Source organism: Sapajus apella, unplaced genomic scaffold (assembly GCF_009761245.1).
Source record: "Sapajus apella isolate SASKATOON/1434 unplaced genomic scaffold, GSC_monkey_1.0 scaffold64, whole genome shotgun sequence".
Lineage (NCBI taxonomy): Eukaryota > Metazoa > Chordata > Mammalia > Primates > Cebidae > Sapajus > Sapajus apella.
The window spans coordinates 8,064,241-8,076,494 of NW_022437004.1; the positions used below are offsets into that span (position 1 = coordinate 8,064,241).

The following is a 12,254-nucleotide window of genomic DNA, read 5'->3' on the forward strand; positions in this document are numbered from 1 at the left end:
TCCAGCACATCACATTCCATGATGGCACACACTATATATCTCAGAACTCCTGATACACAAGGAAGGCACAAGGCACTCTTACAGTAGACATTCTGGAAGAAGAGGTTTTCTACCACAGCCCCACCTGAGAATTACCTGTAGATAAGTTTTTAAAAATACTTCTGCCTGGACCTCAGAGATTTACATAGATGGGAGTGAGGGGAAGAGATTTTCCTTTCTAAAATTCTAAGCAAATAGGAACATTTTAACATGCTGATTGGCAGCCTCATGAGAATCAATCCGACTTAAATGGCAGGGCAGATAGTGTGATAGAAGGTGTCTCTTCCCTAAACACCTCTTCAAAGATGACAAGGGCAGCCTGAGAGCTCAGGTCTACTTTAAATGCAATGACTTTTTTCTTAAATGCTACCATTGAATTAGGTTGACTCCAATAGTTTCATTTACAAGTGGTTTCCCAGAAGCATTAAACCTAGACATTGTGGAATCATGAGCAATTAAGCTTCACTTTTGTGGGCTCATCAAACCATGTGTATATCCTCATCTCCCTCCACAAAAAACTGGCGGGTTTTGCCCCCCAAACCTAATAGAGCCAATCCTATCAGAAGACGTGGCTTGGCTGTGACAATGTCAGAAAATGTGAGTTAATTTTTAGTGACTGCATTTTTGTCACTCTGACACCTAGCTATTGTTTGTTCGTCCCTCTGTGGGGACTGAGTGTTTATGTTTCACTAGAAACCCTGGCTTATTATCAAGCAGCACATCCTACGGCTGAGCTAACATGTTTCTTATTCATATTTATTTACCCTAAAATAGGAAAATTCCCCACCGCTCCTATCAATATTCCTAAAGATTATTTTAAGACTTACTCCAAGTTGAATTTAAGATGAATCTGGACCAGCCAAGTCACAGTGAAATAAGCAAGGGTCAGATAATGATTTGAATCCTATAATTTAACTATGTGTAATGGCCAAGTCCCTTCATTTTCCTAAGCCTCAATCTCCTTAAGCACAAAATGCAGTGTTGTGTGAATTAAATGCTAATGTACCTTGCAACAGTACCTAGGATAAAGGTACTTAAAAAAAAAAAAACTGACCCTACCTATCTAGAACTAGCTAGAAAATAATCAGCCTGTGGTTCATATAAATGTTCAAAAAAAAAATATTTATTTATAAAAAATACAATGGGATAAGTTTTGCTGAGAAATGCAGCAATAAATACAGTTGAAGAAAACAGAGCAACTCTACATTGATACATTGGCACAAACAGGAAGGGCAAATGCACCGCCCAGACCTAAGTGTCTACAGGCCATTTTTGTACATGCTCCTTTAGAAACACCACTCTGTAAAGATCTTGTCCGCTAGGTAAGAGAATGAGTACACATATCATCACAAATGCACACTGATCATGACTTTATTTAAAAATTAGCAAACAATACTGTAGAAACATTGATATGTAATTTTCTAAAATGCTGCATCTTAGATTTAGTTGGCAAAGACCATATTTAGCAATAAGCATGAGTTTAGTCTTCCATGTAGAAACCAGATACACTAAACTGTAAAAAAAAAATAATTTCCTATTGTTTGAAAATACCAATTTAATGTAAGATTGTAAAAATGCATAGATTTTTGCATAAAAGAACTGGCTGTACAAGAGTATTCCCCTTTCACAGTATTCCTTTTTACTTCATATGCAAGTTATTGGTTATGCTGTAGGATTTATCTATTACAGCACTAAAAGGCAACTATTGAGGGAAGAGGCAGAAAAAGGAAAAAGGAATGTATGTAAGGCAATTTTTCTTAAAAGTACAATAAGCTTGATAGTGTTTTAGGAAGACAAGATAAAAATTACTCAAGGCTAGCTTGGTTCTCACTGAATAAAAACAATGGACTAAATACTGAGCTCCTTCTGTGTGGATCTAATAATCAATGCCTTGGTCGCTATATGGGTAATCTCTGGGGTAGTCATCCTGGTACTCGCCATGATACTCATCAGGGTATTCTGCCTGATAATCACTATCACTGATTTCCGAACCATTTGTTCCTGTTCCTTGGCTTCCGTTGTGAATGACAGGTTCTGTAGGAGCAGCACAGTATTTGGGATCATATACTTGCCGCCCAAGCCCATACACACTCATTCCTTTCTGGGAAGCAACTTTGTTGGTACCCATCTGTAGAGAAATTGTCGAGTTGTCCACTGGCTGTAATGTTAGCTTCTGATCGTAGATATCTCTTCTGGTTCCTGGTGCTAACATCCCTGCCTGGTATTAGAACACAGTATAAAAGTTAAAACAGCAGCTGGAATCTATTCTCATGAATAATTTATAAGTTATAGAATTCACATTGAATATGAACAGTAATACATGAACTTTCATTTGGTTCAGAAGTAAAGCTAGCTTAACTAAAATATCCTGATATCAAATCACTTTCATGAAGCAATATTCATTGACTTTTGAGCCAGCTCAGACCTTTCTTCAAATCCTTGCCCTCCTATAAAATTACTATGTGGCCTCAAGTAAATTTAGTTTTAGGTTTCTCAAATGCAAAATGGAGACATTACTACCTACTCTGGATTTAGGAGAGGATGAGACATAAAGAATGTGAGAGTGTAATGCTCCCACACCTCAAAGTTCCATGTGAATGCCCATGGGGACTACGTACATTATCCGCGTTACCAATTTCAAAAGCTTCTAATTATATTCAACAAAAATTATGTTGAGCAGATCCTAAGGACTTGAGTCTTTCCAAAAGGCTAAGATATAGAAGAGCCAGCCACTTCACAGCCACTCGCCTCTTTCTTCAGAGTACAGTAACTCATACTTCATCTCTCTACTTACATCAGGTACATACTTCCAGGTTCAAAGTAGGTAGAAAAGCAAACGTGAGTGAGGCAGCTATGAGAGCTATAATGCCACACCTGGCAGGATGTGTGTTCCATGAAGGGCAAAGTGATAAATCTCACCTGGACTCACTAAGAAAATGTTTTTCAAACCCTATCCCCACTGTTGTTGGATGTGGGACCTGTCTGTTCTCAAATGGTTGTTAGAACTTCCTTCTGAGGTGCTGGTGACCTATTTTTAACAAGGAAATATTTCTATCTTAGATGTGGTATACTGGTATTTTCACCATGTTGCATTTCCATCTGCTTATATTGACACATCTAATAGGAATGCCAGTTAAATCCTTCTTAGTGGAACACCAGATAATTTTACCTATTAATTAAGAGCTCCTTAAAAAAAAAGAAAAAAAGCATTTAAATGAGCAATATTTTACTTGGACCTTGGAGCAGGAACACTATAATAAACATTTATTTTTTTTTCTCTGGCTAGGTAGAAAGGCCAGCTGTTCTAACTGCCAACAAAAACCATGAGACACATCATACTTTTGCTGCTATCGAAAAGGTCTTTTGATTCTTTTGCTTTCCCAGCAAAGTTCACATTCCTAAATGAATACACTCTAAATAAACTACACAAAAATGCCTACTTTAAACTTTCAGTCAATAAGAATAAAGTAAGTGTACTCTTGAACAAATAAAAAGGTATTGCTTACCTGGCTGGCTCCTTTGTTAGTGCCCATCTGCAGACTAATTGTGGTCTGGTCAAAAGGTTTATCAGTTTGCATTTTGGGATCATAAAGATGCCTCCTTGTCCCATAAGCTGTCATACCTGCCTGGCTGGCACATTTGTTGGTTCCCATCTTTTAAGTGAAAAATAAAATTCCACTAATTATCAGATGTCAACAATATATACAACACAAACAAAACTTTCCATGCTACTAAAAAGAACAGCACAACTGACAAGTTACTGAGCTGAGGCTCCAGCCAACTCTTCTATGCATTTACAAACAAATTTCAAGTGCTAACTTTAAAAAGAAAATTTTAAAGACATCCACTATACATAAAACCTCACACGTTGCACAGTTAAACATACTTGAACAGGTGGACTGACACACTAAAGTCATTACAGTGGCAGAATAATTTCCTCTGCTACTCTTTCACAAGATAACCAAATTTAGAGGCACCAGCTTCAGTCATTTAAACAGAAGCAATCCTAGGCCAAGCAACATGCTGTTCTACTCCCGGAATGTTTTACATAAAATGTGAAAGCAAATGCCAGGTGTATTCTCTGGGAGTGTAACAAGGGCTTCTTTAAGTTTCAAAATCACCAACATTTTCGCCAGAAAAGAGCCACATTTTATTCCTGCAACTGCTATGTCCTTGGACAGAGCTGGAGAAAGGTGGAATGAGGAATTTGAACTCGGCAAAGTTCAGGGAAACAATTAACTTTTCTTCCCCGCTGAGAATAGTACGGCTTCAGGACTGACCATTACATCCTGTTCCAGTGGTTAAAAACACTTTTCTGATGTTGAATCTCTTTTCTTTAAAAATAAAATTAAAGAAAATCTTTATTACTAAATATAAAATCTGTTCATTGGAGAAAATTCAGAAAAAACATATGAGCAAAAAGGATGGGGACAAAAATCACTGTGTTGCCACCATCCATTCACTGTCAACATTTGTGAATACACTTTTAGCTTTTCTACCTATGTGTTGATGTATATATCTATAGATGCACGTACATATCTACATATACATACAAAAACATGTATGTGCATTTTTAATTTAAAAATGCATACTGACCTGATTTTTGATGATCTGATTTTCCCCCATAACCTATCTTTTCAAACTCTACTGTATAATTTTACATTCCATTTTGCTTTTATGGAGCAACCAACTGTTGTTCTGAAATGTAGGTTTCCAGTTTCTCACCACCAATACAATTTTGTACTGTGTAAAAATAAATCCAGCTTACAAAGACTCAGTGAAGAGAGGAGCATTGTATCAAGCAGGTATTGGAGAGGAAAGCCAACAGCATTTAGGACATGAGCAATGATGTTTCCATGACATTCTCCAGGGGAACAATGAAGGGAAGGAAAACATCTCAACTACGTATGTCAGAAGAATTTAAACTGACAAATTCTAACAGGGCTTGGCTGCTCTATCATGCTTTAGTACTGTAAATAAGTGACTTTGGCATTAAGGTTTTGTAAAATTGCCTCATTTGGTCAGTAACATTAAGGAATTTATAAAGTGCATTTTCTGGCTGGGTGTGGTGGTACAAGCCTGTAACCTCAAGACTTTGGGAGGCAAAGGCAGGAAAACTGCTTGAGCCCAGGAGTTTGAGACTATCCTGGGCAACAAAGTGAGATCCCATCTACACATAAAAGATAAAATAGGCTGGGTGCGGTGGCTCACCCCTGTAATCCTATCACTTTGGGAGGCCAAGGTGGGCGGATCACCTGAGGTCAGGAGTTAAAGACCAGCCTGGCCAACATGGCGAAACCCCATGTTGGCCAGGCTGGTCTTTACTAAATATACAAACTTAGCTGGGTATGGTGGCTCATGCCTATAATCCCAGCTACTTGGGAGGCTGAGGCAGGAGAATCACTTGAATCTAGGAAGCAGAGGTTGCCGTGAGCCAAAATCACACCACTGCACTCTAGCCTGGGTGACAGAGCGAGACTCCATCTTAGGGGGAAAAAGAAGATAAAAAATTTTAAAATGCATTTTTTCTTTTTTAAAAATAGACAATATGATTCAAATAAAAATTTTCATTTCCTGGGGGAAATAACTGTCAAGTCAGGTGGCATACCTGAGGTTTCCTCTAAAAATTATTGTCTTATGGGCTTTAAATAGACGTAAATTATATAAACTACACACACACCCCAGTACTATAGTACTTCTATCTCTTCTTTACTTAGGAGAGGCTTAATATTTTGCATGGTAAGAATTGATCATACTGAATAAGTAACTGAATATGCAACACCACATTACTTACCTGCAGACCAATTACACTTTGGCCAGCTTTTAATTTTCCTTCATCAAAACGTCTTGTCTGTTTTTCTGCATACTTAACTCCAATGTCAATGGTTGTATGAAATCCTTTTGTTTTAGCCTAGACAGAAACATGCACACTAACTGAAAAGGCCAACACAGTTTCACAGAAGGAATAACAAAGAAATGATATGACCATAGATGAAGGGGGCCCAAATTAGAGATGAAAAATATTTAAGGCTGTTCAGTAATACACTGTGTCATCTGAAATGCGAGTGCTGTAAGTAAGCTATCTAGTACCAGGCAGCTGATGTCAGCAGCCTTTCCACAAAGCTAATAATTACAGAAGAGAGAGGCCCCACCCCACCTGATCTGAACTCCCATAAGAAAGCAATGATGCAATTCAACACCAACGTCGTGGGAATCTGTTAACCAGCCATTAAAGATGTGTACGTACCAGACCTGCTAGAGCCACCAGAGTCGTCTGAACCTGGGTCATGTTTCCATTCTCAAAAAGATCATTTGCTTCAAATATGTCATGTGGCTTCATTCCATAAGCCTGAATAGCTTTAATAAAGTTGCCAATATTCTCCAACTGTAAAGAAAAAGAGTTTTATAATATCTGAAGCTAAATATTGACATTCATAATTTCTAAGAATTCTGTCTTCATAACTAGTTACAAGATGCTGCCCAGAAAGCTGCTTGATGAGGATTCAACCAAATACATACTAAGCATGGCTCTCTCTAGAACAGAAAGAGCAAGAAGAGAGTGTGTGTCTCTCACCGTGGGTCACATCGTGGTCTCAATATTTTTAAACAGTTAAGTGTTTTCAGGTTTTAAGGTCAAGATCTTCCTTATATATTTTAAAAGAATTCTGTATCAGAGCTTTCCAGGCCTGAAACTTTGTCAGAAGGTAATTACTCATACTAATAAATAATTCATTATGTGTTTTCATTTTAATTTCAGAATAAATTTGTGGTTACTAAATACTCATTCTCTCATATCTCAAAACACATGTTCAAGACCAGTAAGTACCCCATTTTCCTTACTTATACATATTCATGAACTAAGATTCTGTCTGATACAGTGTTCTGCAGGCCACCGTGTGTCATGTGGAATGCCTTGCTTTTTCCCTTGTTTATCCTTAAGGTCTGGATTGCATTTCTCTGTGTAAGCTGTGTCAAGTCCTTTCTGAATGTACACAGACCAAATGTAAGAAAACTTCTAAGCTAAATGTAATAATTACAGAACTAGTTCAATAAGTAATTATAGGACCATTAAAAAAAGCAAAAAAATTAAATATGTACAAATTTCTGCTACAATGTTTATTTAAAAACTGTAATCAAAAAGTAAAACAAACAAAAAACCAAAAAAACCCACCAAACCTGAAATCAAGTTTTCACTACATAAAATGCAACCCATTAGAACCAGAGGTGGTTGGTTTGGCTGTTACCTGAGGCCAGTTCAACGAGGACTCATTGACCTTCTTCACTGAGCCTGGCTGTAGTTTGTTTATGAGTCTGAAAACAAAAATTATGAGACATCTTATTTACTGGTCACACAAAAACAAGGATTGAAATATCAAGTTGCTCCCTTTAACATCAGTAAAGGAAAGCAATAAATGTATTGTAGAATATCAAAGTGTGACTCCCTGGGCTGAGAAGGAGATTAAGAGAGAAGGCCGTGGAAAGAACTGGAAGAGCAGAAACAAGACTATGGAGGGCCGTAACTCACTCGCAGAGGATGATGCCATCCTTTAAGCCCAGCTGGAAGTTGGTGCCAATGCTCATGCCTGTCACCTCTTCTATCCAATTGCGAAGATCTTCTTCTGCCTGATGATCATACTTGGAAGCAATCTGAAATACAAGTTAACTTACTTTAGAAGGATTTTACTAAAGCACCAGAAACTGCTGACTCACAAAGCGCTCTGCTTTCACTATCCATTAAGACCACAGCTGTGAAGTGCAGTAAATGACACTGAGTAGAGCTCACTGGCAAACTTAATCAACTGTTACTGCTTCAGTAACTAATAACAAATTTTCGAAGAGCACATGGAGAGGCTGGGACTGACAAGGAGAGAACATCCATCAAGAGATGTCAGATTTCCATTCATGACCCACAGGAAGTGACAAGGATTTAACAGTGTGTTACAATATGGCACTCAAACTTTAAGTCATTAATCACCTTACTCCAAAAAAAGATGGGGAAAGGATTCTGACACATGCAGTTATTTTACAGAGTATGTCACCTGGCCAAAACATAACATCCGATAGTTTTGTTGACTGGAAAGTTCTGGTGTTTGCCTTCTATTCAGCCAAACACACACTACATACCACACACACACACACACTTTCCTCCGTACTAATTACTGTACAATATTTAAATTCTGTTTATGTAGTCGCTATCCTATTAAACTTCTTACAGGAAGGAAAAGCATCTAGTTCACTCAGATTCTTAGTACCTAGCATTGAACCTGCCACCCAAACATATGATAAAACTAAAAGAAAATTTGTTAACTTCTTACGTGCAGAATTCTAAAATAAAGGCAACTCACCAACACAAATGCTATGCTATTATTATACATGGTAAAACTACTAAACATAAGTTTTGAAAGATCCATTTTTAATAAGACCACAGACCTCAATTTAAAATAATTTTAAGAATAAAATTTAAACAAAATATTGTTAACAAATCACATGCCCAAGTTCTGAAGCTATTCCTTGTCCTGGAGTCTTTAAAAGGGTTGGTTAATCAGGTTTATGGAGAACACAGCTGAGGCAGGCACAGTGGCTCACACCTGTAATCCCAGCACTTTGGGACAGAGCTGGGTAAATAGCTTGAGCTCAGGAGTTCAGACTAGCCTGTCCAACATTCAGAGCCCTCATCTCTACTAAAAATTAAAACATCAGCTGGGCTTGATGGTACATGCCTGTCATCCCAGCGACTTGGGAGGCTGAGATAGGAAAATCACTTGAGCGCACGACATCAAGGCTACAGTGAGCCATGATCACGCCATCGCACTCCAGCCTGGGCAAGAGAGACCCCACCCCCACCAACCTCCCCCCCAAAATAACCTACATCTGGGAAGAAGGAAAAAGCCAGTTTCATTTGTCTTCTCATTCAGCACAGGTGAAAATGCCAAGTATACATAGGAAATGCCCAGAGGAGAGATCATGAGCTTGGGAATCAATTACATTGCTGGAAATGGGAATAAAGGTAGAAATGTCTGCTGTGCCATAAGACATATGGAGGTTTAATTACTGCAAGAAATGAAATGGCATCTTGACATTTTAGTCACAAGAAGGTCTCACAAGTTCCAGTCTACACCACCCATGGAGGAACCAAGCACAACTGTGGGAAATGCCCTAGGTTGCTAGTGCCAGAGCATATAGGACTGCGGGCTGCATTCAAGTCCTTTCCAAGAGAGAGCCTGATCACTAGTATCAGGACAGACATTTATGAACCTGGCCAGCTTACCTGTAAGTCACTGAACAGTGAAAACCAACACCGAGTCTTAAAAAACACAGACTCAAAAGTGTCACACTTGATCACAGTTCCTTTTTATGTCTATCAAGAGCTACAACAGCCTTTACATTTCTCAAGATTGGAAAAAGATCCTGTTTCCCAGGTCAAATAAGTGGAAAGCTCAATATTCCATGTCCCTCTCTTAAAGGCTCCTGAGCCTGAGAGATCCCCTGGCACATAATTAGACCACTCCTGGGCTGCTTTCAGGAACTCTCTTCCCCTCCCCACCACACCAAAACATAAGGCTTCCGCTTTGACTGAGAGAGGGCCAATTATTTCACTAAATTACTGTGGCTTTAGGGAGATGGCAGTTCTTGATCCTTTGTGCCCTTTACCCCAAATTGGAAAAATGACTCTACAGCTTTGACAGAATAATGGATAATTGGTTTACACTGTAGATTTACTTAACCAGAATTACAAAAGGAAATCCAACAAGTTTATATATTTTCATATTAAGACGACTAACTGTGCAACGTTTCATGGATCAAGTCTGGCTTGGAGGTTAGTTTATAAAAGACAGTTTTGAGTACAATGCAAGGCTGTTTCCCAGGCCAGTCTCAAACTCTTGGCCTCACGCAATCCTCCTGCATGAGCCCCCCAAAGTGCTGAGATTACAGGCGTGAGCCACCACTCCCAGCCTCCATTACTCCTATTATGCCTCAGATAAATATTCTTGGATAATGTATCTCCTCCAACACATCAAATAAACCCATTTTTATATGGCGTCTTTCGAAAATAAATATTAAATTGGTAGACACATTTTTATTTTTATTTTTTGAGATGAAGACTTGCTCTGTTGCCCAGGCTAGGGTACAGCGGTGTGAACTTAGCTCACTGCAACCTCCACCTCCCGGGTTCAAGCAATTCTCCTGCCTCAGCCTCCCAAGTAGCTGAGATTACAGGTGCATGCCACCGTGCCCTTCTAATTTTTATATTTTTAGTAGAGACAGGGTTTTGCCATGTTGGCCAGGTTGGTCTTGAAAACTCCTGACCTCAGATGATCTGCCTGCCTTGGCCTCCCAAAGTGCTGGGATTAAAGATGTGAACCACCACGCCCCGCCGGCAGACACATTAATTTTGAAGTCCTCTCTATACTTTCACACTGGGGTCTTGTTCTGGGTGGCTGGAAAAATAAATTCTCTCCATGTAAATTGGAGGTGGGGGTATGAAAGGGGATAGGTAAAGAAGAAAAGGAGAAAACCGTACTCCTCAAGCATTAACTATGGAAAGCAAATTCTAATTGCCAGGTGACTGTTTTTTCCAAAAGTGGAGGCATTCTCAACTAGGAGATAGATTTTGATCAATCTGAAGAAAAACATAATATGCTAGGGTGAGAGGAGTTCTGCCTTGGTGCCACGCCTGGCTCCATCTGTCTTTGCTATGGGCCCTGGGTTACTTCCTCTAACTTCTCTGGATCCAAGAGGAAGGCTGAACTGGATGACTCTACTAGGTCCTTTCCTACTCTCAGCTGTCTACACAATTTGATCAAATAATCAAAAATTGATTAAGTATTTTCTCGTTTCTTCAAATGTAGAGAAAAAATTATGCTGGAGTAGTTTGAGGTATTTCGCAGGATGGTGATGACGATGGTAATTCTTATACCAAATGACACCAATTATTATTTAAGCAGAAAAATATTAAAAGCCTATTTATGTGTCCTTTGTTCAAAATGTGTCCAACAGATTTGGTGCCATGCCCCAAACTATGAAGTGATTACATACCTAACTTGAAATATCCTAGTAGATTCCAGTAAGAAGTTTTCATCTTCTCTGTTGACAGTTCTTGTCAAGGGAGTGATGAGACAGAAAAATCAAGCACTGGAGTCAGGTGGACCTCAGTTCAAATCCTGGCTCTACCAATGAGTGGCTGCAGGATGGGGCTCTGGACAGATGATGCTGTCCTTGAGACTTATCATATTACCATGTACGCAAAATTCAAGGCCCCAACTGATCAATTAAAAATTAAAACTAGGAAGGCAGCCACACCAAATAACTGTTGGTTTAGGTTGAGGGTTTCCTTTAAGTAAAGGAGCAACGGCATTCTTCTATCCAAATACTGAGAGTATTTTTCTAGTAAGTGAGCTTTACGCAGTCAGGCCAGCTAAACAACATCATCTTTTAAAATCAAGGAACTGAGAGCAATTTTTAAAAGTCATCTTTGGCCAAGAAAAATGATTCACTATTTTCATCTAAAAAGCTTTAATTTCTGAACTGGCAGAAAAATGCTGACATTTTCTTTCTCTCACCGAAAGAAACCTAGCTTAAAATAATTGCTTAAACTAACCTCATTAATACTTCACGGAAATTTCACTCTAATTTACTTAAAAATTACTCTTCTAAGTTGTTGATAAACATCCTTTTCTTTATGCTTCCAGATTTATTTTACTTGGCCTTCCCACGCTGCTTTCACAGACTTTCTGCTTCACTCTTTCAAATCCACAGCAGTCCCTCTCTTTATATGCCCACCCTTCATTTCTTAAGCACGCACAAATTCTCCAAGCAGTTCCTGACAGCGTTCTTCGCATCAAGGTGCACATGCAAATGATCCAGGAACCCAGGAGAATCCCGTCTGGACACATCCGCTGGAGGCTCCTCCCCGAAGCGCTCTAACATCCCTCTTGGCAGATACAACCAACATGTGAAGAAAAGGAACAAGAAAAAAGCCTCCTGGGGGATTGGATGCAGCTAATTCTCCTCTGGCATTCAGCCATCAATCTGCTCTGCTCCAATTCCTCTGACAACTTCACCTGCTCCTCTTCATCTTCCTGTGCCTGAGTCCAGGGCTCATCTCGTGGTGATGGTGGTGGTGGCTTCAGCCCTCAGAGCTTCCCTTGGTTCTCTCGTCAGGACAGCCAAGAGCACCAGTGTGCAGTCACCCTTCAGTTCAAATGCAGGTCAGT

The 12,254-nt window shown here is 39.2% G+C and overlaps 1 protein-coding gene across 3 annotated transcripts in view; it reads right to left on the reverse strand.

Moving 5' to 3' along the window:
* Positions 1-1,140: 1,140 nt before the first annotated feature.
* Positions 1,141-12,254, reverse strand: part of CNN3 (calponin 3) — a 29,872-nt gene continuing 18,758 nt past the window's right edge. Inside the window, exons 2-7 of one of the 3 annotated variants that reach the window (XM_032247932.1) lie at positions 7,565-7,686; positions 7,284-7,350; positions 6,287-6,424; positions 5,834-5,950; positions 3,546-3,692; positions 1,141-2,257 (exon numbers count right to left, since the gene is read on the reverse strand). In XM_032247932.1, coding sequence (XP_032103823.1) covers positions 1,916-2,257; positions 3,546-3,692; positions 5,834-5,950; positions 6,287-6,424; positions 7,284-7,350; positions 7,565-7,620 — 867 coding nt within the window. In that variant the 5' untranslated portion in view covers positions 7,621-7,686 and the 3' untranslated portion in view covers positions 1,141-1,915. The remainder of the gene's footprint in view (positions 2,258-3,545; positions 3,693-5,833; positions 5,951-6,286; positions 6,425-7,283; positions 7,351-7,564; positions 7,687-12,254) is intronic. The other 2 variants (XM_032247933.1, XM_032247934.1) reach the window with 2 other exon arrangements.